Below are 25,947 nucleotides of genomic sequence, written 5' to 3'. Positions count from 1 at the left end.
AATAGGTTGAAAAAAATTCTTCGATATGAAGTACAGATAATAGTGCATGAAAATATTTTTGAATTGTATGTCTAAAGGATCTTCCAAATCATTAGCACTAATGTTCAGAGTTTGTACATCTTGCCATTAAAATGGCATTATGGTATTGTATCTTAGAATTAATTTGTTATTAACAGATTTTATTTTATATGAATAAATAATTTGAAATGAAAATTCATAATTTTGAAAAAATCTAGGAGTCATATTTTAATTTTTCATAGCAAAATAAGTCATTTTACATGCAAATTCACCTACCTAACACATCCTTTGAGGTCTACTTTGATTGATGTTAATGTAGTCATTCCAGCCTTGCTGGGCATCTTGTTGTGACCTGTCTTTTTCTATCTATTTACGTCTTCATATTTAAAGCATGTCACTTATAGACATACATTTTTAGACTTTGAAAAATCCATTCTGTCAGTCTTTCTTTTAATCATAATGTTTAGTCCATTTACATTTAATATCATTATTGATAAGGTTGGATTTAGGTCTACTATTTTACTATTTGCTTTTGTTTGTCCCATCTCTTTTTTGTTTCTCTGTTCCTTCTTTTTAAGTTGAATGAGTATTTTTAGAATTCCTTTTTAATACCCCTGTTGGCTTTTTAGCTAAAACTATGTCCTTTTTTAAATGGTTGTTCTAGGAATTACAACGTACAACCTAAATTTCTCAGTCTACTTCAAGTTAAAATGGTACAACTTCCTTATAATGTATAGAAGTATTTATAAGAATGTAGTAATATGGTTACCCCTCCCCCATCCTTTATGCTATAACTGTCATATATATTACATCTACATACATTATAAACCCCATAACACGGTGCTGTAATTTTTACTTGGAATGGTAATGTTAAAGAAATCAAGAGGAAGAACTAGTCTTTGGTATTTATCTATATGTTTACCATTTCTGATGCTTTTTATTACTGAGACCCAAGTAATATGTGGCATTACTTTCCTTCAGCCTGAAGAAATTCTTTTAGCATTTCTTCTAGTGTGTGTCTGCTGGTGACAATTTTGCCTTCATTATTAAAGGGTATCTTTGTTGGATATGGAATTCTGGATGGGCAGTTGTGGAGATTCTAGACTCTGTAAGTTTCCCTCTTAGAGTATTATTTTATTTTAGCAGGCAGTTAACTTTGCTGAACTCACCTTTGCAAACTCTGTCTTTCCAATGGTGAGCAGTAGCTGAGATCTTAGTTCTGTTATTTTTGCTTTAGTAAAAGGAGTTGGGAACCTGTCCTGCATGTGCATAGTTTAGGGGTCAGCCAGAGACTTGGGCAGAGTTTATACACAGAATTTAGAGTCTCCTCCTTTGTGGTTCTCTCCTTTCTGGGAACTATATAAAGAGTCAATAAATAGATCCTCATATACATGGTCAGCTGGCTTGCAACAGAGGTGTAAAGACAAATTAGTGGAGAAAAGATAACCTTTTCGACAAATGGTGTTGGAACAATCAGTTTTTTTATGCAAAAATCAGAAAACTTTGATTCGTATCTCGCAGCAGATACAAAAATTAACTCAAAGTGGATCATAGACTTAAATGTAAAATATTAAACTATAAAATATCTAGAAAAAACCCTAGGAGATCATCTCTGTGACCTTGGGTTAATCAAAGATTTCTTAGCTACAACACTAAAAGCATGATCCATAAAAGAAAAAAATTGATAAATTGGACTTCCTCAAATTAAAAACATCTGCTCTTTACAAAACACTATTAAGAGCACAAAAAGGTAAGCCATAGACCGGGCGAAAGTCCAGGCATACCTCAAAGATAATTGCAGGTTTGGTTCCAGACCACTGCAGTAAAGCAAATTTCACAATAAAGTGAGTCACACAAATTTTGGGGTTTCCCAGGGCGTATAAAAGTGATGTTTACACCATACTGTAGTCCATTACGTGTGCAATAGCATTATGCCTAAAAAACAATTTATGTATCTTAATTAAAAATACTGCTAAAAATTGCTAACCATCATCTGAGTCTTCAGTGAGTTGTAATCTTTTTGCTGGTGGAGGGTCTTGCCTCGGTGTTCATGGCTGCTGACTGATCAGGATAGGGGTGGCTGTGGCAATTTCTTAAAATAAGACAACAATGAGGTTTGCTGCATCAAATTACTCTTCCTTTCATGAACAATTTCTCTATAGCACGCATTGCTGTTTGATAACATTTTACGCAGGAAAACTTTCAAAATTGGATTCAGTCCTCTCAAATCCTGCCACTGCTTTACCAATTAAGTTTATGTAAATAAAGTAAATACTTTGTTGTCATTTCAACAATTTTCACAGCATCGTCACCAGGATTAAATTCCATCTCAAGAAACCATTCAAAAGAAGCAACTCCTTTATCATGAGATTGCAGCAATTCAGTCACATCTTCAGGCTCCACTTCCAATTCTAGTTCTCTTGCTCTTTGCACCACATCTGCAGTTACTTCTTCTGCTGAAGTCTTGAACCCCTCAAAGTCATCTAAGAGTGTTGGAATCAGCTTCTTCCACATTCCTCTTAATGTTGATACTTTGACTTCTTCTCATGAATCGCAAATGTTCTTGATGGCATCTAGAATGGTGAATCCTTTCCAGGAGGTTTTCGATTTACTTTTTGTCCAGATCCATTGAAAGAATCACTATGTATGGCAGCTATAGACTTACAACATGTTATTTCTTAAATAGTAAGACTTGAAAGTTGAAATTACTTCTTGATCCATGGGCTGCAGAATGGATGTTGTGTTAGCAGGCATGAAAACAGCATGAATCTTATTGTAAATCTCCATGAGAGCTCTGAGGTGACCCAGGTACCCTGTCAATGAGCAGTAATATTTTGAAAGGAATCTTTTTCTCAGCAGTAGGTCTCAACAGTGGGCTTAAAATATTCAATAAACCGTGTTGTAAATAGATTACTATCATCTAGGCCGTTTTGTTCCATTTATAGGGCACAGGCAGAGTAGATTTAGCATCATTCTTAAGGGCCCTAGGATTTTCAGAGTAGTGAATGAGCACGGGCTTCAACTTAAAGTCACCGGCTGCATTAGTCCCTAACAAGAGAGTCAGCCTGTCCTTTGAAGCTTTGAAGCCAGGAGTTTGACTTATTCTCTCTGGCTATGAAAGTCTCTAGCTATGAAAGTATCCTCCCAATATAAGGCTGTTTTGTCTACACTGAAAATCTGTTATTCGTTGTAGCCACTTTCATTAATTATCTTAGCTAGATCTTCTGGATAACTTGCTACAGCTTCTACATGAGCACTTGCTGCTTCACCTTGCACTTTTATGTTGTGGAGATGGCTTCTTTCCGTAAATCTCATGAACCAGCCTCTGCTAGCATCAAACTTTTCTTCTGCAGCCTCCTTACCTCTCATAGCCTTCATAGAATTGAAGAGAGTTAGGGCCTTGCTCTGGCTTAGTCTCTGGCTTAAAGAAATGTTGTGACTGGTTTGATCTTCTATCCAGACCACTAAAACTTTTTCCATATCAGCAATAAGGCTGTTTTGCTTTCTTATCATTCATGTGCTCACTGGAGTAGCATTTTTAATTTCCTTCAAGAGCTCTTCCTTTGCTTTCTCAACTAAGCTAACTTTGGCTAAGAGGCCTCACTTTCAGCCTGTCTCGCCTTTCGGCCTTCCTCACTAAGCTTGATCGTATCTAGCTTTTGATTTGAAGTGAGAGACATGTGACTCTTCCTTTCACTTGTAGGGTTAGGAGCCATCGTAGGGTTATTAATTCGCCTAATTTCAATATTGTTCTGTCCTAGGGAATAGGGAGGCCCAAGGAGAAGGAGGAGACAGGCAATGGCCAGTTGGTGGAGCAGTCAGAACATGCAACATTTATCAGTGAAGTTGGTTATCTTATATGGGCGTGGTTTATGGCACCCCCAAACAGTTGCAACAGTAACATCAAAGATCACTGATCATAGGTCACCATAACAAATTTAATAATGATGAAAAAGTTTGAAATGTTTCAAGAGTTATGCAGAGCCAAGAAATGAGCATATGCTATTGGAAAAATGGTGCTGATAGCCTTGAACAATGCAGGGTTGCCTCAACCTTCAATTTTTAAAAAATGCAGTATCTGCGAAGTGCAATAAAGTGAAGCACAATAAAACAAGGTATGCCGATGTTTACAAATCACACATCTGGTAAAGAACTTCTGTCCAGAATATGTAAGGAACTCTCGAAACAATAATAAGAAAATAAACCACCTATTTTAAAAAAATCAACAAAATATTTGATCAGATATTAACCGAAGAAGATATACAAATGGCAAATAAGCACATTAAAACATGCTCAACATCGTTAGGGAAATGCAAATTAAAACCACGAGGTATCGGGACTTCCCTGGTGGCGCAGTGGTTAGGAATCCGCCTGCCAATGCAGGGGACACGGGTTCGAGCCCTGGTCCGGGAAGATCCCACATGCTGCAGAGCAGCTAAGCCCGTATGCCACAACTACTGAGCCTGCATGCCATAACTGCTGAAGCCCGTGCGCCTAGACCCCATGCTCTGCAATAAAGAGAAGCCACTGCGATGAGAGGCTGGCGCACCGCAACGAGGAGTAGCCCCCGCTCACCGCAACTAGAGAAAGCCTGTGCGCAGCAACGAGGGCCCAATGCAGCCCAAAATAAATACATACATACATACATACATACATACATACATAAAACCATGAGATATCACTACACACCCATTAAAATAACTAAAATTTTAAAAATTGACCATAATCAAATGTTGGCAAGGATGTAGAACAAGTAGAATTCTCATTCCCTGCTAGTAGGAAAGCACAAGGGCACAGCCATTTTAGAGGATAGTTTGTTAGTTTCTTTAAAATTTATGCATGCAGCTGCCAAACAATCCAACCACTTGCCTCCTAGGTATTTACCCAAGAGAAGTGGAGGCATACATACATATAAATACTCATACAAGAATGTTCATAGCATCTTCATATGTAATAGTCAAAAGCTGAAAACAACTCAAATGTCCATCAATAGGTGAATGGATGAACACACTGTGATGTGGGATGCTGCTAAGCAGGTAGCCTATCAGATGCTTTGCCGTGGCATAATACGGACCACCATCCTTTTAGCTTTCAGCTTTCCATAACAGTTTTCTTATTGCCTACTGCTCATCCCCACATAAGCCAATGTCACATATTTAGGGTTTTTATTGTGTCTTTGGTACTTCTGTTACTAATTTCTGTATCAGTCAGAATGGGCCAGGTTATGCTGTGATAGTAAACAACCCCAAATCTCAGTGGCTTAAAATAAAGTTTTGTCTCTTTGTTGTGAACTGTATGTCCATTGTGGGTTGGCTGAAAGTTTTGTTCTCTGTTCTCACTCTGAGACCGAGGCTGACAGAGGATTCATTATCTGAAACATTGCTGGTTGCTGGGAATGTTGACTTCGTGTAAAGTTGTTTGATTTGTAGGAGTTGAGATAGATTTTTCAAACCAGACTGCTTTTTTATTTTCATCAGCATTAGTTGACTTTTGTCTCATTTTAGGGTGCATTAAAATCTTGAAGTAATGACACCGATAACTATAACTTTCTTTGATCCATAGTATAAAAAGTTATACAAAATACCTTTCAACTTTTATTTATCTAGTAAGCACTTTTTTAGATGGGAGGTATATTCCTGTGTGTTAGACGAGGAACCTGAATGCAGAGAGGGTAAACGAATGGCAGTTGCCACATAGCAGTGAAACTGAACTAGAACCCAGGGTTCCCATTTTAATACTTTCGTGCAGATCAGAGAAAAATAAAAGTACCATCTATTTACACATTCTTTGTTTTGACAGTCTCTTCAACAGGCCACATTTAAGAGGCGTCTCGTACCCTCTGCTGCCGGTGGCTGGGACACGATGGATCACACAGGGGCAGTGGACACCGAGGATGAGTTGGGACCTTTAGCCCATCTTGCTCCAAGTCCTCAAAGTGAAGCCGTTGCCCACGAATTCCAGGAACTCTCCTTGCAGTCCAGTCAGCACCTGCCCCCTCTGAACGAAAGGAAGAATGGTGAGTTCAGCGTGTGTGGTGGGAGCTTACCTCTTTGTGCGCTAAACGTATCCCTTTTGGTAGTAACTTTTTGGTCGGTTCCATTGGGCAGCCTGTCACGAAGGAGAGAACCTCAGGGGGTGCTGGCTGGTTTTGAGGAACAGGCAGAGTTTCACTTTCTATCCAATTCTTTCATTATTTCCCCAATAAGTAGCAAAGTTATCTTTGGAAATAAGCTTTAGGTTCAACCATTTTAGCACAAGCAGAAGATTTCATGCTAGCATGGTACTGGAAAGCAGCTTCCTATGTTGACTCCAGGGAAAATAGATGGTGGATTTGACTAGATTCTCCTGCCATGTTCCCCATCTCCAATGTGTTGCACCTTAATTTCAGAATTGGCAAAATTTGAGCTATCTTAATGATCACTAAGAAAGCAAGAATTTCTTGTTTGAGTATTTTTTGTATTAATGAGTATAGGATATGGCCATATTCTCAGTCTTCGGCTGGCTCATACTTGTATACAAAATGAATATTTTCTGTTCATTTGTTATCTCTTCAGGAAATTCTCCTGATTAATCAGAAGCATCCCAGAGTCTCCAGAAAACAATACTGTCAGTTTTTAACAAAAATGAGTAGAGATAGGCGATACACGTCTATTTTTAATACTTAAAACATAAAAACTAACAAAGTATTAAAATTTACAAACACACCAAGCATACATATTACAGGGAAAGAATTAAGAATTTCAACTGGATTTGCCATGCTTTCCACAGTTCTGATGAGTCTTACAATCCCAAATGTGTTTTTTTAATTTCAGTTTTAAAAGCCAGAAGAAATAGAACTTTCCCTGTAGAGCACTTCCTTACGTATCTTGTTACTTATCTTCTGGGTTCTAAGTGTTTCCTGATCCTTTTCAAATAATGGCCTTATCTTATTCAGGAAAATGGATTGAAGACTTATGCTGCTATTCTCAGTTCTTCAGTGCATGTCTTTGGGGTGTACTTGTTCTCCCTTCCAACAAGATATCTGATACTTGTGTCTGATGCTTGTTGGGCACAACCCTTGTCCAGTGCGATTGGTATAAAGCAACATCTTGCTCGGAGCTGTCAAAGCCTTCAGGAGGCTGTGTTTGGCTGGTGATGGCTTTAGAACCTTCCATCATTTAGGAGCCTAGCTTTGTCTTAGGCAGTGGCTGAGAGAGTATAACCACATTAACTGAAAAATGACTAAATTGGTCAAATTTACACAGTATACTTGGACCAGTATAATATTCAAATTATTTCCCTCAAAAAAAAAAAAAAAAAAGACCAAAATAAGAGTTGAACTGGTATAAAATTGCAGTAATATACAGTTGCTCAAGAAAATGGTCCTACGTAGCAGAGGAGGGACGTGTAAGGGGAAAGTTTATGCTTTGTGGTAGTTTTACTTGATACAGCTTGCCACATTCTCTTGCAAGAACGTTCTTTTGAATATATATGCCTGAACATAAGGTAAGCCCAAATATGAGGTAGTCCTCCCCTTATAAACTTTTAGAGGGAGGTAGATGAATGGTAAAAGTTAGAATTTATTAATTTAGTTACATGTATGTAATTAAAACCACATATTATGAAGCAGTGCAATAAAATAAAAGGATTGCTTTATCCACACTCATATTTCATAAAATTATCTTGCCCAAACTCTGCCTGTGTATCTGTGTGGTGTTTTTATCATCAGTAGAAAACCTCTGCATCATCCAGCTAGCACTAAAATCCAGGGCGTATCTTCATTTCTGTCTCTCTTGTTTAAGTTACAGCAGTTTTTAGATGCATGCACGATCTGACACTGAAGATTTTATGTCTAAACCACAAGTACCATTCACAAAATAGTGGGGCTGTTTTTGGTTTTTTGTGTGTCTTACAGTGTGGTAGTCATCATCACTCATGTTTGATTTGTGATTGGTCGTAACATTTTATGAGGCTATAATTTCTGTTATAGAATTTAATCATTTTTTTTTTTGAATAGGTAATACACTTATCTGGCTTGAAATGTAGGGGGTACAAATGGGTACACAGTGAAAAATAGGTCACCCTCCCAGTCTTGTCCCTCAGCTACCCAGTTACTTCTCCAGAATTAACTACTCTTACTTGTGTCCTTTCTGAGAGAACAGTATTTGACTACTTTTTTAGTTTAATTTTCTTTTTGAATTTTATTTAATTTATTTTTTTATACAGCAGGTTCTTATTAGTTATCTATTTTATACATATTAGTGTATATATGTCAATCCCACTCTCCCAATTCATCCCACCACCACCATCCCCCCTCCACTTCCCCCCTTGGTGTCCATACATTTCTTTTCTACATCTGTGTCTCTATTTCTGACCAGCAAACCGGTTCATCTGTACCATTTTTCTAGGTTCCATATATATGCATTAATACATATTTATTTTTCTCTTTCTGACTTGCTTCACTCTGTATGATGGTCTCTAGATCCTTCCACGTCTCTACAAATGACCCAATTTCGTTCCTTTTAATGGCTGAGTAATAGTCCATTGTATATATGTACCACAACTTCTTTATCCATTTATCTGTTGATGGGCATTTAGGTTGCTTCCATGTCCTGGCTATTGTAAATAGTGCTGCAATGAACATTGGGGTGCACGTGTCTTTTTGAATTATGGTTTTCTCTGGGTATATGCCCAGTAGTGGGATTGCTGGGTCATATGGTGATTCTATTTTTAGTTTTTGGGGTTTTTTGGGGTATTTTTGCAGTACGTGGGCCTCTCACTGTTGTGGCCTCTCCCATTGCAGTGCACAGGCTCTGGACGCGCAGGCTCAGCGGCCATGGTTCACAGGCCTAGCCGCTCCACGGCATGTGGGATCTTCCCAGACCGGGGCATGAACCCGTGTCCCCTGCATCGGCAGGCGGACTCTCAACCACTGCGCCACCAGGGAAGCCCTATTTTTAGTTTTTTAAGGAAATCCTATACTGTTAACCTTATGGGAGTTCCCTTTTATGTTATTTGTCGTTTTTCCCTTGTTGCTTTCAATAATTTTTCTTTGTCTTTAATTTTTGTCAGTTTGATTACTATGTATCTCAGCGTGTTTCTCCTTGGGTTTATCCTGCCTGGGACTCTCTGTGCTTCCTGGACTTGGGTGGCTATTTCCTTTCCCATTTTAGGGAAGTTTTCGACTCTGATCTCTTCAAATATTTTCTTGGGTCCTTTCTCTCTCTCTTCTCCTTCTGGGACCCCTATAATGCAAATGTTGTTGCATTTAATGTTGTCCCAGAGGTCTCTTAGGCTGTCTTCATTTCTTTTCATTCCTTTTTCTTTATTCTGTTCGGCAGCCGTGAATTCCACCATTCTGTCTTCCAGGTCACTTATCCGTTCTTCTGCCTCAGTTATTCTGTTATTGATTCCTTCTAGTGTATTTTTCATTTCACTTATTGTATTGTTCATCTCTGTTTGTTCTTTAATTCTTCTAGGTGTTTGTTCTTTAATTCTTCTAGGTCTTTGTTAAACATTTCTTGCATCTTCTCGATCTTTGCCTCCGTTCTACTTCCGAGGTCCTGGATCATCTTCACTATCATTATTCTGAATTCTTTTTCTGGAAGGTTGCCTATCTCCACTTCATTTAGTTGTTTTTCTGTGGTTTTATCTTGTTCCTTCATCTGGTGCAAAGTCCTCTGCCTTTTTATTTCGTCTTTCTGTGAAGTGGTTTTCCTTCCACAGCCTGCAGAATTGTAGTTCTTCTTGCTTCTGCTATCTGCCCTCTTGAGTACTTTTTTAAAAGCAGTGTTTCAAAATCTTCTTTGTAACAATATCCAACACTTTAAATTTTAAGGTTACTATCTGGGAATAATTAATGTGTTGGTTCTTTTCTTCTTTCTTTTTTCCCCCCTTGTTTCTCTTAAGACGTTTCTATAAGCATCCTAAAACTAGCTTCGAGTGAGGTTGATTTTTAAGCTAATGCGTTTTCCTCAAGTACCTTTTTGTTCAATATTAAGTAAATGAAAGAGAATCTCATGATACGAGATACTGTGTGAGGACTCAAATATGAGACAGTCTCCTCTTTTCTAATTAGTGACTTCAGGAAGTTAAAAGCCTTACCTTATATTCAGGCATATTACACTTTAATTTCAGGCTTATGATATGTTAGCCTAATTTGTGTATACATTCCAAGGAGTAAATGGAATTGTACAGCTATCAGAAATCTAGGTTTTTGATACAGGAATGTGAGCGGAGTAGAAAGAACTACATCAAGCCATCTATAGATGGAAGAACCATAACTTTCTTACCTTAGTGATTTTTTAATGTTTATTCTTCATCTTTTCAGGTCTTCTTAATGCCATGTTTAAATCATATCATGTACAAAAAGTAGATGTTAGCCTCAAAATTAACACAAAGTACTGTTTAGATATTATGAAATAATTGAACATAGATAGTTTCTTGGTGATTGTGTTTTATTGTTGTTGCTAAGCCTTTGAATTTCACTTATCAGAATTACTTTCTTTGGGGAAGGAAATGAAGATATTTCAATTTGGGATTGGTGTATAAAAGGATTATATCACCAAATAGTTTATAATTAAACTTTACAAGGAAAATGAAGTTGATATTTAAGTACAGTAACAATTCTAGGATCTTCCCTTATTTTTGGTTAATACTTCTATGACAGTGGTAGTGGAGTGACAGAATATTCCCACTACTGGAGTAAGTATGAAAGATGTTTAGTAAAGATAAGCTAGGGCTTTCCTTTTACCCCTGAACATGGCCAAAATATTTCTATAGTTAGTGGCACCTCAGTAGTAAGGCAACCATTTAGGCAATGGACTCTTCCCAACAAGATAGTCCTTCATAAAGGAAAGTGGGTGTACTTTTACTAAATAATGTACCTTTACTAAAACAATGCATACACAGGAAAATTGAGCTTTGTTCTGACATTTTATGCACGTAACAGATCCATTTTCATGCTTCAACGTTAACGTTTTCATTATTAACACCGGGAATAAAAGGGAAATCCGTCAAAGGGAGAGTTAGTCCTTTTATTATTTAAAAAGGAAAAGCTCAGGTGCTATAAGGTGAATATAACTTTATAAAAGCAGGCAAAGGCAAAGTAGATGGAAACAACATACCTGAAAGAGCTACAGCTCTTTCTGCCCATACTTAGATGAGACCATGAGGAAGAAACTTTTCATTCATGAGGTCATTTGCAAGACTGATAATTAAGTATGCTGGTTGGCGAACTTAAACTTTTAGGTCATTGCCAGCATTATCACAGAGTAAGCCAATAAGTTGACATAGATTCTCTCTTTATGAAACAGTTCGGTATTTTAATACTTTTTTGCACATCTCTGAAGATGAGGCTCAGTCATGTTAACATGGCCACGGACATACCACAGTCTAGCTGTTAGTAGTATCATGTAGGTGGAAAATGAGTATCTGCCACCTTTCTCTTCCTGTATTAGCAGGCTTTTTGAAGCTATATGTATTGTGAAATAGTCAGTATGTTTTAGGCCTCCATAAAGAGGAGAGACTTGTTATTCATATTTTAAACTTCGATATCATTGGTTACTGCACTTGTTAGGTTTTTGAGCTTATAGTCCCATCTTGAAAACTTTTTTAAAGATTATCCATCTGTTAAATGGGTCACTGAACAGTTTTAGACCTCTCTTGTTCTGTTCCAGGTGACCACTTACTAGAGAGAAAATAATGTATTCCAAAGTTTGTTGCACACAAGGGAATCAAGGTGGCTCTTTGCATTGGATTCAGTACAGGTATTAATATATTGGCAAACAGTCAGATGAACTTTGCCTAGCCATGGAGCCCAGCCAAAGGAAACTGCTCGCCTTGTACCATAGAAAATAAATTGTATGTGTTTGCAGCTGGTCTTTTTTTTGGGTTTTACTTTGAAAACATTTACCCACACCTCATTAACCTGTTAGACTTACTGTCAGTCCAGGTGTTGGGAATGGTACAAAGGTGTTGAGCATTTGTCTTGAGTAAAACCCTGTTCCTTAGAATGTGCACGAGCTAATATGGACTAATAGAGGTTGGTGAGGGAAAGAGAGGATAGTTCTATTTTTCTCTGGAGCAAACAGCCAGACATGAAATTCTCATAGTGTCATAAATGGGAAGGAAATAAATAGATGCTAAATAGCCAAGACGTGGAACTGTGGGATTCTTGCTTTCCCTTTCTGTAACTGAACGTAATAGAAATGAATACTTTTATGTAAAATTGCCTTGTCATTGGCTTTATTATTAATGTATTTAGGTTCTTGAATATTTAAAATAATTCTCAAGGATATTAATAAACACTCTGATACATTTAGACAGTTTCTTTTCCTGCTCTCAGGAGTTACTGAGGAGTGCTTAGACTGAGAAGAGAAACATATACTCCTTGACTAATTTTCCTTAGTTTCTAATACATTTTTTAAATTAGGCTTTAGGACTTATACTAAACACAATTAAAAGTTTAAAGTTAGCTATGAATTTCCCGGCAGCTGCAGATGAATTTCTTGATTAGTTGTGCCAACTCTCATACTTTTTGTTGTGACAGCTTCTTGAACCCTTCAAAATGAAAAGGAAGCCATATAAGTAGCTTAAGGGTGAGATACTCTCTTTCACAGTGGTCTCTATAAAGTCTCCTATTAAATAGCATGTTTTGTTCCACAGTGTAAATAAGCACCTGTAACCCTGTCCACCTTCTTTTTTCTACTATCGGTTTCTTATTTCGATAGTTTTGCTGTTACTGAGAATTTCATTTACTCAGTGCATTGCTGGAGACACCCAGGCAGTGTGTATGTGGACAGAGAGTAGGCGGGGGCTGGACATGAACTCACATCCTCTCGCGTTTGTAGCCGGCAGTGTCAGAACACTAACTTAGGAGTGCTTTAGCTTTTGCTGAGGGGGTGTGTGAAGCTTATAACGGTTTCAGAAGTGCATCAGCAAGACCATAGGCCCCAGTTATAGCACCCTTGAAGCCTCATTTTGAGTTATTCATCCAGTCTTTAAATTGTGTACTCTTGCAAAAATGCCCTTGGAGCGTCAGCAATTAACATTTACTTAAAGTAAGGTTTAGGACATAATAGTAATTAGCAGTTTAATCCAGCATGAGACCTCATCATCTTAAACTTACAAAAATGTTTACCTAAAATTTTTACAAGACTTTTTGAGAGTTACTAGAGTCATAGAAATACTTTTTTTTTTTTTTTTGTATAGATTGATGTGATTTTCATAAAACTAGAGACCACCATGTGATGTATATTTGGCACTGGACCAGTGAATAAACTGAAACTAATTTATTAAGAAACAGTCTTTCCTGTTCCTCAGCAATTTTTAAAATAACATATGTGGTATAAATGCTTAGTTAGTAAATATTACTCAACTATAGCTACTTAGGCCCTTCAAGGCTATTTGGAATTGAATAGTTAGTTTATAATCAGACCTTGTGCTGGTTCGGGAGACTTTGTAAAATTAAGTCAGGGCTCTTCTTACGTCTGCCTCTAACCCAACCACAGTGACCTCTTCTAGCTACAAAGGAAGAGAAAGGGTTGATATGGGACACCTGCTCTCTGCCATAACTCTAAAAAAACCTGATAAATACACAGAGTGTATTGAAAAAAAAGTGACCCATGATTTTTTCTTTGTTATTTTAAGACATCAGTGATAAAGTACTATTGTGACAGAAAGCAGAAGGACAGATATGTTGGAGTTACAAATGAACTGGAATTTTCTCTTTAGTTTATAGTTAATAATTGCCCAAACTAATTAGCAAATATCATACCCAATGTTATTCTAACCCCTTTAAATTAATCCATACTGCTGGCTACCCTCACCTGCTGCCCTCACTATTATTAACAGGAAGTATAGTCTTTTGGGAGTCAGGACTCCAGTCTCCTCTGCTGACTCAGTCTGTGAGCATGGGTAAGTCTCGAGCTCTCTGTGTCACAGTTATGCCCATTGTAATATCCGTATGGTAGCTTTCAGCCCATGTGTCTTTCTCTGGCTGCCCTTTCTCATTACATCATGTGTTCTTATAGCTAGCTCATTATCACTTTTGCCTTGTACTGTTCATTGGGCAGCAGAAACAGAAAGAATGGAAGATAACTTCCATCTCAGTTAACGGATGGAATTTTCCATAGATATGAATTAATGTCGCTGTTTAATACATTCCTCACAGCTGTATTATTAAACATACATGCCAGCTCTCTCAATTAGTCAGACTTCCCCCCCATATTTAAAAGTGAAAAGAAATTGACTCAATTTGTGTTACCCTCAAAAAAATATATCTAACTTAGAATATGCAATATCTTTCTGTTCCTGGTTTTCAAGGGTTGGCAGGTATGTGTTAACATTTTTATAACAGGATCAGACTCAGTAAAAAGACACTATTGTAACTTTTTTTTTTAATCCCAAATTATTTATGTCCTTTTCTGGTTGTTTATGTTGTTTTCATTAAGAAAATGCTAATAGTTGGCTATCTGTTTCACCAACTTAAATTTTTGATGTGTGACCTCTATGTTTAGTAAAGATAGAACAAGAAAAGCAAAAAGTCTGATTCACAACTTGCCTTTGGTTCTTGTAGGTTAAGTTTAAAAACTGACAGATGTTAGAGTTTGTCAGCACTCTCTGCAGATTCCGGATTCATAGCTACAAAATAGGAGATGCTCTTTGACAATTGCTGTTCCCGACATAGAAGTTAAGAAGTGTATCGATTAGAGTTCTTGATCAGACAGCCATCATGTACTATATAAAAGAAAAATTTACCATATCAGAATGCTCAGCTTTCCCAAAGTTTTAAAAGAAATCAGTATTTCAAGAGTGGAAATGGGTTTACTTTTTATTATTAGAAAGCATTTATTGAATGATCATTGTGTCTCTTACCCTAACTAATTCTTAGATCTTATACCTCTAGTACAGTGTTGGCAGTTCAAAATGTAAGATATTCTCATAAAATTGTCGTATGCATAGATCTTTGAAAGTAATTATCTCAAGTAAAGAAAATTAATTTAGAGATGGTTCTCCCAGATAACTGGGAGGAAGAAGAACCTAATTGTAAAGAAAGTGAGTGCAGAGACAAGCCTAGAACCTGCTCCGTGGCACTAGACGTGTGGTGTGAGGCCACACAAGCCTGTGTCTGTCATCTGTAAATACGGGTCATGCTAGATGTACCTCCTAGGTTATTGGGAGGCTTAAGTGAAATTAAGCACTGATGGTAACTACATGTACATGACACAGCGTAAGTACTCAGTACATGCCATAGGCACCCAGCACTGCATGCTTGATGTAAAATACCATGAAATAGGCAGTGGTTAAGTATGCACAGTGGTTAAGGGCACCAACTCTGGAGGCGTCCCATCTGGCTCTACTATTACTAGTTATGTGAACTTAGACAAATTAGTCGTCCTCTCTTTGCCTCAGTTTCCTCCTCTGCAAAATGCGGATCATATAGTACCTGCTTCATGGGGGTTGTTGTGAGGATTAAATGAGTTCATATAAGTATTTAGAACAATGTGGGCATATAATTAGCACTTTATAATTATTTGTTATATATATTTTGAAAATTCAATATTTAAATTAATAGAGAATATAGTTTTTCAGGGTTCCATCGTGGTGTTTTATACCTTAATGTTTCTTTCAATAGTCCCAGTAATTTTTGCCCCCATTTCCACAAGTATTTCTTTTTAAAAACATCAAAATGACATGCAGTTTTTTAATGTCTCGCCATGGACCTACATAACATTTGAAGAGCACTTACCCTATGGGAGCCGAGAGGGCAAATGTAGTAGGCACGGATTTCCCATGAGTTTGTCTCTCTTGTTGGTACTGCCAGTTCCCACAATCCTAGCATTCCCTGGGCATCAGTCAGTGTCTACAAGGAATGATTTTCAAATATTAAAGCATGTGAAAAGACAAACAGGCCAAAACTCAGAGCTCTCTAGGGACTATGACCTCCAAAACAGACTCTGTTCTGACATTTTCACAGGCCGCTTGAAGGAATTCCAGCAGGGTCATTCCATTTGGTAAACCCCTAAACAAACCCTCTGTCATCAAGGACTGATTTATAGATTTTTCTCTTTATATGTACTTGTTCTGAAGAGATTAAGATAGTAGATATGGTTGCTGAGACTCTTCTAAGGCATCTGATGTATATGATAAGTACTATACAGAAGACTTTTGGTATTTTGAAGTAATAAAACTGTTATTTGTTATGTTTAAAGAGACTTCTTGCTCTGAGTCGTCTTTTAGATTTTTTTCTTTTTCATTTTGATTCCAGGAAATCTATGCCCTAATCACATCTCTAAATTAAAATTCTTTCATTTCTGAACCCGATTATTTAACAAATTCATTAAAATCAGAAATGACCTTTTAAAAAACAAATATACATATTAAAATATGTACATGCATATGATGACTTGTTTCACAGTGACCTCTGGAATGTGTGAAAACATCTAGTGTTGTAGAATATTCTGTGATATCTTGCTGTGATGGCAGTTGTTCATACGATGCTTTAAGGTCATGGGGTGGGGGGGCAGATCTATAAATTGATTTTCAATCTGAATTCTCAAAATATTTTGTATATTATTATACATTTCTTTAAAAAAAGAATATAATGTTAAAAATAAATGAGAAGGGCAGAACCCAAGAGATTTGAAGGCTGGACAACTTAAGGAAATGGGTAATTAGGGTTATTTGGTTTATAGTTGGCCTTAAATGCTGTATAGCCTCATGGTTATCCCAGTCTGAAGTCTGAGTGGCATGTATGAAATTCCAGGGATGAGCAGCATTCCACATTTGAAGGATCAGGTTTATTGGGGGATTTTGTATGGTTTGTTTCCTTCTGTGCATGTTTCTTTTCAGTGAGTTAATCCTTTGGATGAATGTACAAAGTTTTAACTATTAAATAAAAGAATTGTACACAGTCAAAAATTTCTTATGATTTTGATATCTGATTCTGTCATAGGATTGTAATATGTTTTGAACAAATTTTAAAATGAAACACAGGAAGTAAATTAGTATATGATCTCAACCAAGCCTCTTAAAATTACTTGTAAAAAGAAAACTTATTTTATCACATTTTAGTAACCTGTCACAAACCCAGGATGTTTAAGAGGTATCCTTAGTGGGAATTCCCTGATGGTCCAGTGGTTAGGAATCTGCGCGTCCACTGCAGGGGGCCCAGGTTCGATCCCTGGTTGGGGAACTAAGATCCCGCAAGCCACGTGGTGTGGCCAAAAAAAAAAAAAAAGAGGTCTTCTTAGTAAAATGGAAATGAAAATGAAATAGAAAGTTGCTTAGTAATTGATCATGAATAGTTATTGAATGTACTAAAGAATTTTGTGGCTCTTGATTGAGGTATAAAATATATACGATGAAAAAGATATATATGGTTATATTATCATTTTTCTCAAGCCACGAATTAAAAAGTGATATTTTAACTAGATATGCTCTTAGGAGAAAGTAGTACTTTTCTAGTACATTTTTCAAACGTAGATTTTTTGATCGCTCACTATTTCTGCGAAATAGTCTCTTTTTCAAAGAAAGGGAATTTGGTTAAATAACTTGCTAATAAAGTAGTGAAATCTCTAGTTGTATAATTGTGTGCTTGTTTTGTTTATTTCTGCATAGAAGTGGAGAAGCTGCTTGCTTTACTGCCTTCTCCACCCTCAACAGAAACAAATGCATACACCTTCAGAAATTTGAAGATTTTATTTGGACACCCAAGTATTTTAATTTGGAGGATTTTCCAAATAAAGGAATTTAAATTTACTCCCATCAGATCAAATTAGGATTGAAAAAATTGAAATTTAAAGAAATCCAAGAACTTAGTCCTAAACTCTGAATTTCAGAGTCCAGGGGCTTTAGACAATACTTTGGTTTTTGTTTTTATCACCTGTTACAGTGAAACTATTTAAAGTATACTCATAAAAGTGTCTTACATTTCTTAAATGACCATGAAATTTTATATACCATTGATAGTGGAATGTTATGTAAATTCAGTTAGGTCCAGTTGGTTTATAAGGTTGTTCAAGTCTTGTATAACCCTTACTGGTTTTTTTTTTTTACTTGTTTTATCAACTACTCAGAGAGATAGCTCCTGTTGTGGATTTGTTTGTTTCTCCTTTCAGTATTGTTTTTGCTTCATGTATTTTGAGCCTCTCTTATGTGTTCTTGATGAATTGATCCCTTTACATTATGAAATGTCCTTCCATTCTTGGTAATGACCCACTCCTAAAGTCTACTGTGTTGATATTAATATAGCCCCTCTAAGTTTCTTCGTTTAGCATTGCATGATATAGTCTTCCCCAGCTTTTACCTTTAACCCATCTGTACCTTTATATTAAAAGTACATTTCTCATGGACAGCATAGAGCTGGATTTTTCTTGTTTTACTCTAGTCTGACAATCTCTGTCTTTCAGTTGTGATGTTTAAATCATTTACATTTAAGGTAATTATTGATATGTCTGGTATATTAGTTACCTACTGCTGTGTAACAAATTACTTCATACCTTAGCAGCTTTAACACAGGATGCATTTATCATCTGACAGTTTCTGTGGATCAGGAATTCAGGAGCAACTTAACTTGGTACTTCTGCCTCACAAGCCTGCAAGGCTCAGGTTTCATTTGAAGGTTCAACTGAGGAATGATCCACTTCTAACCTTAGTTAAATTGTTCTTGGCAAGATTCAGTACTTTGAGGGCTGTTGGACTGAGGGCCTCAGTTACTTGCTGGCTGTTGGCTGGAGGCTGCCCTCAGTTCCTTGCCACGTGGGCCTCTCCAACATGGCAGCTTACTTTATCAAAGGCAGTAAGAGAGAAGAATGCTAGCAAGACAAAATTTTTGCAACATTTCCTTAACGTTGTCCTATTCTATTGATTAGAAGCAAATTACTCAAGGGGAGAGAATTATTCAAGGCCATAAACATCAGAAGGCTGGGATCACTGGGGAATGTCTTAGAGGCCACCTTCCACAATTGAGTTTAAATCTATCATTTTGTTGTATGTCATGTTTGTCCATTTTGTCCTCTGTTCCTTTATTTCTCTCTTCTTGCCTGTTTCGTTTTTTTGTTTTTCTTTTTTTTTAGTATTTCATTATTGTTTTTATATCTCATTAACTATGCTTTTTTTTCTGGTGTTTACTGATCTTTTCTAATGCAAGTGTAATATGCGGCTAATGCTATCCAATAAAATGTTTATCTTAGATATTTTTAGCTCTTTTTGCATTGTCCATTTCTCTTTTCATTATATTTATGTTTTCCTTTAAATACTTGCACATAGTTATAATAGGTGTTAATAGTTCCTTTTTTTCTGTCATTCCTGGGTCTGTTTTTATTGACAAAATGTTTCTACTATTAAAGACATTTTCCTGCCTCCTGGCAAGTAGTCTCCTATTTTTTTGGTTGGAGATAACATTGTGAATGTTACATTGCTGAGTGGCTGGATTTTGTCTTTGTTGTCTTCCTAAGTGTTAGGCTTTGGTTTGGTAAGAGTGCTAGACTTTTGGATCACCCACAAGGCCTTTTTAAAGCTTTGTTAGGAAAAATCTAGGGTAGCATTCATTGCACAGATGGTACCTTAACTACTAGGGCTTTAACCCCTTTGGAATCTTACTGAATGCCCCACTAGCTGCTCAGGGAGGACTTTTCACTATGGCTGATTGGAGCTCAAACATTCCCAAACCTTGTGTGCACTTTGGGAATTGTTCAGTACAGTTTCCTGGTCATTTCTTGCCCAGCCTTATGAAATTTTACCTTGTAGACTTATAGCTTAGCACTCAGCAAAGACTCAGAGGCACCCTTATGCAGACTGCTGGAGCTCCTTTTCTACACTGAAACTTCTAGCTGCCGTAGCCCCCCTAAGCTCTCATCTCTGTCTCCATTCAGCGAGTCTGTTTGAGTTACAGTCTAGAAATTGCCTCCAGACAGAAAGGCAGTTGTAAGGCTCATCTCATTTATTTCCCTACTCTTTTTTTTTTAAACATCTTTATTAGGGTATAACTGCTTTACAATGGTGTGTTAGTTTCTGCTTTATAACAAAGTGAATCAGCTATACATACGCATATATCCCCATATCTCCTCCCTCTTGCGTCTCCCTCCCACCCTCCCTATCCCACCCCTCTAGGTGGTCACAAAGCACGAGCTGATCTCCCTGTGCTATGCGGCTGCTTCCCACTAGCTATCTGTTTTACATTTGGTAGTGTATATATGTCCATGCCACTCTCTCACTTCGTCCCAGCTTACCCTTCCGCCTCCCTGTTTCCCTACTCTTAAGGGTCACAGTCCTGTGTTACCTGCTTCCCAATGTAGGAAAGCAATTGTTTCGTGTATTTTGTCCATTTTTCCAGTTTCTTATAGTGACAGGTTAAGAGCAGTCCTGTTATGCCATAACAGCCGAAAATGGGAGTCGGAGTTGGGATTTTAACACAAGGTCTGTGCCTTCCCCTGAAGCATGTTTCCTCTCTGTATACAGATAACTTAGCTTTCTGACTAGACTACAGCAGCAGTGTCATTTTAACTTTGGGATCCACCTAAATATTCAGACCTTGTTGGGCACCCAGGGTGCTCCTGGCTATTTGATCAGTGAATGAATGAAACCAAATTTTCGGTTGAAGACTAAGGCTGATAATTATGGTTGGTTCTCGTGGCAGGTAGCTTTCCAGCTTCTGCTCTTGGCACAGAATGGTCAGCAAGATTGTCATAAAAGATAACATGTTAGACCTTAGATCACTTGGAGCCAATGACATAGTTATTCATTTGGTTCAAGAACTCATCTTTTTACATGCACCCCAGGGTTCATAGCAGCATTATTTACAATAGCAAACATATGGAAGCAACCTAAGTGTCCATCAATAGATGAATGGGTAAAGAAGATGTACACACACATACACACACACACACACACACACACACACACACAATGAAATACTACTCAGCCACAAAAAAGAATGAAATTTTGCCATTTGTACAAACATGGATGGACCTGGAGGGTATTATGCTGAGTGAGGTAAGTCAGACAGAGAAAGACAAAGACTGTATGTTATCACTTATATGTGGAATCTAAAAGATAAACTAGTGAATATAACAAAAACAGACTCACAGATAGAGAGAACAAACCAGTGGTTATCAGTAGGCAGAAGGAAGTGGGGAGAGGCAAGATAGGGGTAGGAGAGCAAGGTACAGACTACTACATGTAAAATAGATAAATAGATGTACTGGACAGCACAGGGAATATAGCCAATATTTTATGAAAACTATAAATGGAGTATAATCTATAAACATTTTGAATCACTGTGTTATACACCTGAAAACTAATATAATGTTGTAAATCAATTATACCTCAATTTTTTAAAAGTTATTAAAAAAACTTTTGGAGCCTCAAGGAGAGAAGTTTTCATTGGTTGGCAGAATTCATTCTTCATATTATTTTCTCTTTATAATATTGAAATTAAGAAAAATTCTCTTTTCCTCGGTATTTGAATTTTATCCAACTTGGCAAAATGCTATGTAATGGGGAATATCATAGTGATTTGATGGCTCTCAATTATATAGATATTGGAGGGGTTCTACTTAGAGCCAAGCAAATGTCAAGTTGAATCTTCACAACACGTCACAGATCCTCATCCTTTGTTGAGGAACAGAGCTTCAAATGAGACTTTATGTTGATAAAGAGTTTTATCATGGTGGTAAATGGTGTAATAGAAATAAAGTAGACTATCACTGAGGTCATCTGGGAATCATAGAAACACAATTTGATGAAAATCTCTGTAGTCCCGCTTCCCGTAGTCCATACTTCCTACTTTACCCTTGGGCTCAGTGGCTGTAGGCTCCCACCTCGGTTCAACAGGGCCACCCTCGCTGCCTGTCTGTGCCCTTGTGTGGCTGTCTCAGTCACTGGGAAGCCTGAGTGGGTTAGGAGACAGAGAACAGATGGAAGTCGCTGGTAGTGGGTGGAGTGAATGAGGCTGACGTGTCAAAGCTGGCCCCAGAGACCCAGAAGGACAAGGCCTGGAGCAGGTGTGCAGCCCCATTAAAGAGCTGTCAGGGTTGGTTCTCACTCTTATTTGGTCCAGATGACCTGTTGATTATAACAGATAGAAACCAAATAAATAAGATACTACTGAAATACTGAAAAATAAAAAGACATTATTTTTTTGAAAATTAGAATCATCAATATATACTCATATGGTATACTTTAGAATATACTATATTTGGTTTTTTATCAAATGTTTCATATATGCAACTCCATTTTCTTGTCCCAAATGTTTGAAAACATAGTTATTTGAATTAATGTGTTAAGTGGTTTAAATATACTAACATAGAACTTTTTCCAATAGAATTTTTATTTTTAAGCTGTACACTTTATATAAAGTGCTGTTTCCTACCTTTGCTTTTTTAAGAAATATAATCATGTAAATTAAATACCTAACACTTATAATCTGACCTTTTTAGTACCCTGTGTCTTCTCAGGAAAACAAAACACTTTTTTCTCACTCCCTTTTATGATATAACCAATCAGTGCATAGTTTTTTAATCCACCTACACCAAGGGCACTGTGTGTGTTCTTCCATGTGTTTCTGCACATCTCTTCATTCTTCCCCCTTGCTCACACAGTGGGCCTGGAACCCAGATTGGTAAATAGCCAAGTTAAAGTACTAAATTCTGCCAGTGAAGAGAGGTTTTCTTTCCTGAATAGGTAAAGACATTTTACTTTATGAAGTAGGTTTTAATTGTTCCCATCTTATAGAACCGGTAAACTGAGGGTCAGAGGGATTAAATAATGCAAAGATAAGCAGCTGAAAAGAAGTAAAATTGTAAAGATGGAGTTGGCTGTAAGGCCTAGGGTTATAAAGACCACTATTACAATAGGAAAAATAAGTTTTATTTGGAAGAAAGACAGTTAAAAGTATTTTTAAGATAAACTATTGCTTTTAACTTTTATATGAAGAACATAGTTACAAAAGGTATGCATGTAACCACGTATAAAGCTAAAATTTTAAACGTTTAAGATTTTACTTGAACAGAATAGTTTTACCTAAAAAACTTGTTGAAGATTAAGACATTCTGCAGTCACCATCAACCTCATTGAATCTGTCAGGATCACCTCCCATTTCAACTCAACCAGCATGTATAATGGGTGCTGTAGAAAGTTTCTTTACGTGGACGTTCATACAAATAAAGAAAAACTCAGGCATGTTCAGTATTTCCCTCTCACTTCATATTTCACTTTATACTTGTCTCAGACATTGCCACGTGAGGAAGAATTACTTTAGCAACACACACCTTGATAGTTTAGAACAGAGAACTCTAGTCAGTTTTGTGTCTCTCTACATTCTAGCCTAGTACCTTTGAAGGTACTCAGCTAAATGAATAAGGAAAATTTAAAAATTCCTCTAGTGGAAGATATCCACATAGTCATTTTGTCCTTTTTAATCTTTTAAATATATTTTCGGATTTGCTAGAAAAATTGAGAACCTAATAATAGATCATCCTGTTAATGGCAATTTATTTCATATTAAAGTATTTGACATTAAAAGACTAAAAGAAAGATCTACTTGCTATAAATCATTTGTATCTTTTCTATGGAAAAATATAAATGGACATTTTTTTCTCTTCTAGTTTCCTAAATAGGGTAGCAATCTTTTTATGTGTTCTTTTTAACTCCTGAACTTAGAGCAGTTTATTAACTTTTAATTTAAGAACCATTTACTAGTAAGTTGTAGGCGTATCTAAATATGGCAGCATGCATCTTCTAAGAATAAATACATTCTCACTTTGCCAAAATGCATTTATCACCCTCACAAAAATTAACATTGGTACAAAAGTATATTTACTATATAGCCCATGTTCATACTCCCCCACTTTCCCCAATAATGTTCTTCACTGTTTTTTTAAAAAAACAGGATCTAATCAAGTATCATTTATTGCATTTAGTTGTCATCTCCCTTTAATCTCTAATCTAAATAGTTCCCCTACGTTTTTTTAAAAAAGACTTTATTTTTTTCAAAGCAGTTTCACATTTGTAACAGAATTGAGAGGAAGGTGCAGAGATTTCCCATATACCCATAACCCCCCCACATGCATAGCCTCCCCTAAGTGTACCCAGAGTGGTACACTTTTACCAAGGTTTAACGTATGCTGACATCAAAGTCACCCGAAGTCCATAGTTAACCTTGGGGTTCACTGTTGGTGTTGTATATTCTGTATGTTTAGACAAATATATGATGACATGTATCCGTCATTATAAAATCATATAGTTTCACTGCCCTAAAAATCCTCTGTACTCTGCCTGTTCATCTCTTCTTTCTCTGTCCCCCCTCCCCGAACATAGTCTCCATAGTTTTGTCTTTTCCAGAATGCCATGTGATTGGAATCATAAAATATTTCAGTCTGGCTTCTTTCACTTGGTAATACGCATTTAAGTTTTCTCCATGTCTTTTCATGGCTTGATAGCCATTTCTTTTTAGCACTGAATAATAATATTCCATTGTCTGAATGTACCACAGTTTCTTTATCCAGTCACCTAGTGAAGGACATCTTGGTTGCTTCCAAGTTTTGGCAGTTATGGAGAAAGCTGCTATAAACATTTGTGTGTAGGTTTTTGTATAGACATAAGTTTTCAGCTCCTCTGGGTAAATACCAAGGAGCGTGATCACTGGATTGTATGGTAAGAGTATGTTTAGTTTTGTAAGAAACTGTCTTCCAAAGTGGCTGCACCATTTTGTATTCACAACCACTTTCTTTTTTTTTTTCCAAATCTTTCGTTTGACATTTTTGGGGAGTCCAGGTCAGTTATTTTGCAAAATGACCCTCAGTTTGGAAATTTGTCTGTTTGGGTCCTTGTGCTCAGTCCAGGTTAGGCATTTTGGTGGGAATGTTACACAGGTGACATTGTGTACTTGGTGGACCCCATCAAGACATACATGACAGTTTGTTCCATTATTGGTGATACTCAGTTTGATCACTTGGTTAAGGTAGTGTTCCCCCTCAACTCCTATTTCTCCTATGTAAATATACCCCGTCCTCTTTGTAATTAATAATTAATTATAAAGTAATGTGTGAGATAGTATTTTGAGACTATCTGACTATTCTCTTTCCCAGCCATCTTTCATCCATGGTTTTGATGATCATTCTTGCCTAAGTTATTATAAAGATACTTGAAATGGATGTTTCTCTAACATTCCTTCTTTCTATTAGCTGGCATTTTTCTGGAAATAAGAATCTTTTTTAAGGGAAATATCTCTATGGACTTATAGATTGTTTATTTTTTAAAATTGGAAAGGTGCTATCCACTACTATCATGATTTTTGATACACAAATTGCCCAAATTTGTCTAAAAAAGAGTCTGTTAAAGTTGGCTTTTGTATCACTTTGACTTATATCCCCCTTAATTTTTGAGCACTTACCTACCTTCTGGCACAGGATATTTCAGGATCTCCTTACACTTTTCATTGCCTGAAATGAGCCCTTTTTCTAAGATCCCTGGTTCCTTTTAGTGAGGAAATCAAGATCTGAGAGCTAGGCATACTTCTTGTTAACTTGGCTGTCATTGCTTCTAGCCCTTTTCAATAGACAGAGCTAGGAAATTGTTTTTAAATTATGAATACAGCCAGGAATAGCCATATAGTCTTGAAAAAGATGAATAAAACCAGAGGAATGGGCTTCCCTGGTGGCACAGTGGTTAAGAATCTGCCTGCCAATGCAGGGTCCATGGGTTCGAGCCCTGGTCCAGGGAGATCCCACATGCCGCGGAGCAACTAAGCCCGTGCACCACAACTACTGAGCCTGCTCTCTAGAGCCCGTGAGCCACAACTGCTGAAGCCCGTGTGCCACAACTACTGAAGCCCGCGTGCCTAGAGCCTGTGCTCTGCAACAAGAGGAGCCACCACAATGGGAAGCCTGCGCCCCGCAACAAAGAGTAGCCCCCGCTCACTGCAACTAGAGAAAGCCCGCGTGCAGC

The 25,947-nt window shown here is 37.1% G+C and overlaps 1 protein-coding gene across 3 annotated transcripts in view; it reads left to right on the top strand.

Moving 5' to 3' along the window:
• The first annotated feature begins 5,823 nt into the window (after window positions 1-5,823).
• Window positions 5,824-25,947, top strand: part of MRTFB (myocardin related transcription factor B) — a 127,710-nt gene continuing 107,586 nt past the window's right edge. For 2 of the 3 annotated variants that reach the window (XM_065891912.1, XM_065891909.1), the window contains exon 1: window positions 5,881-6,034. In XM_065891912.1, the coding sequence (XP_065747984.1) occupies window positions 5,881-6,034 (154 nt within the window). Of the gene's footprint in view, window positions 6,035-25,947 lie in introns of all 3 variants that reach the window. The other variant, XM_065891913.1, reaches the window with a different exon arrangement.

This window comes from Phocoena phocoena, chromosome 15 (genome assembly GCF_963924675.1).
Source record: "Phocoena phocoena chromosome 15, mPhoPho1.1, whole genome shotgun sequence".
NCBI classification, from domain to species: Eukaryota; Metazoa; Chordata; class Mammalia; order Artiodactyla; family Phocoenidae; genus Phocoena; species Phocoena phocoena.
This window is presented reverse-complemented; position numbering and strand designations above follow the sequence as displayed.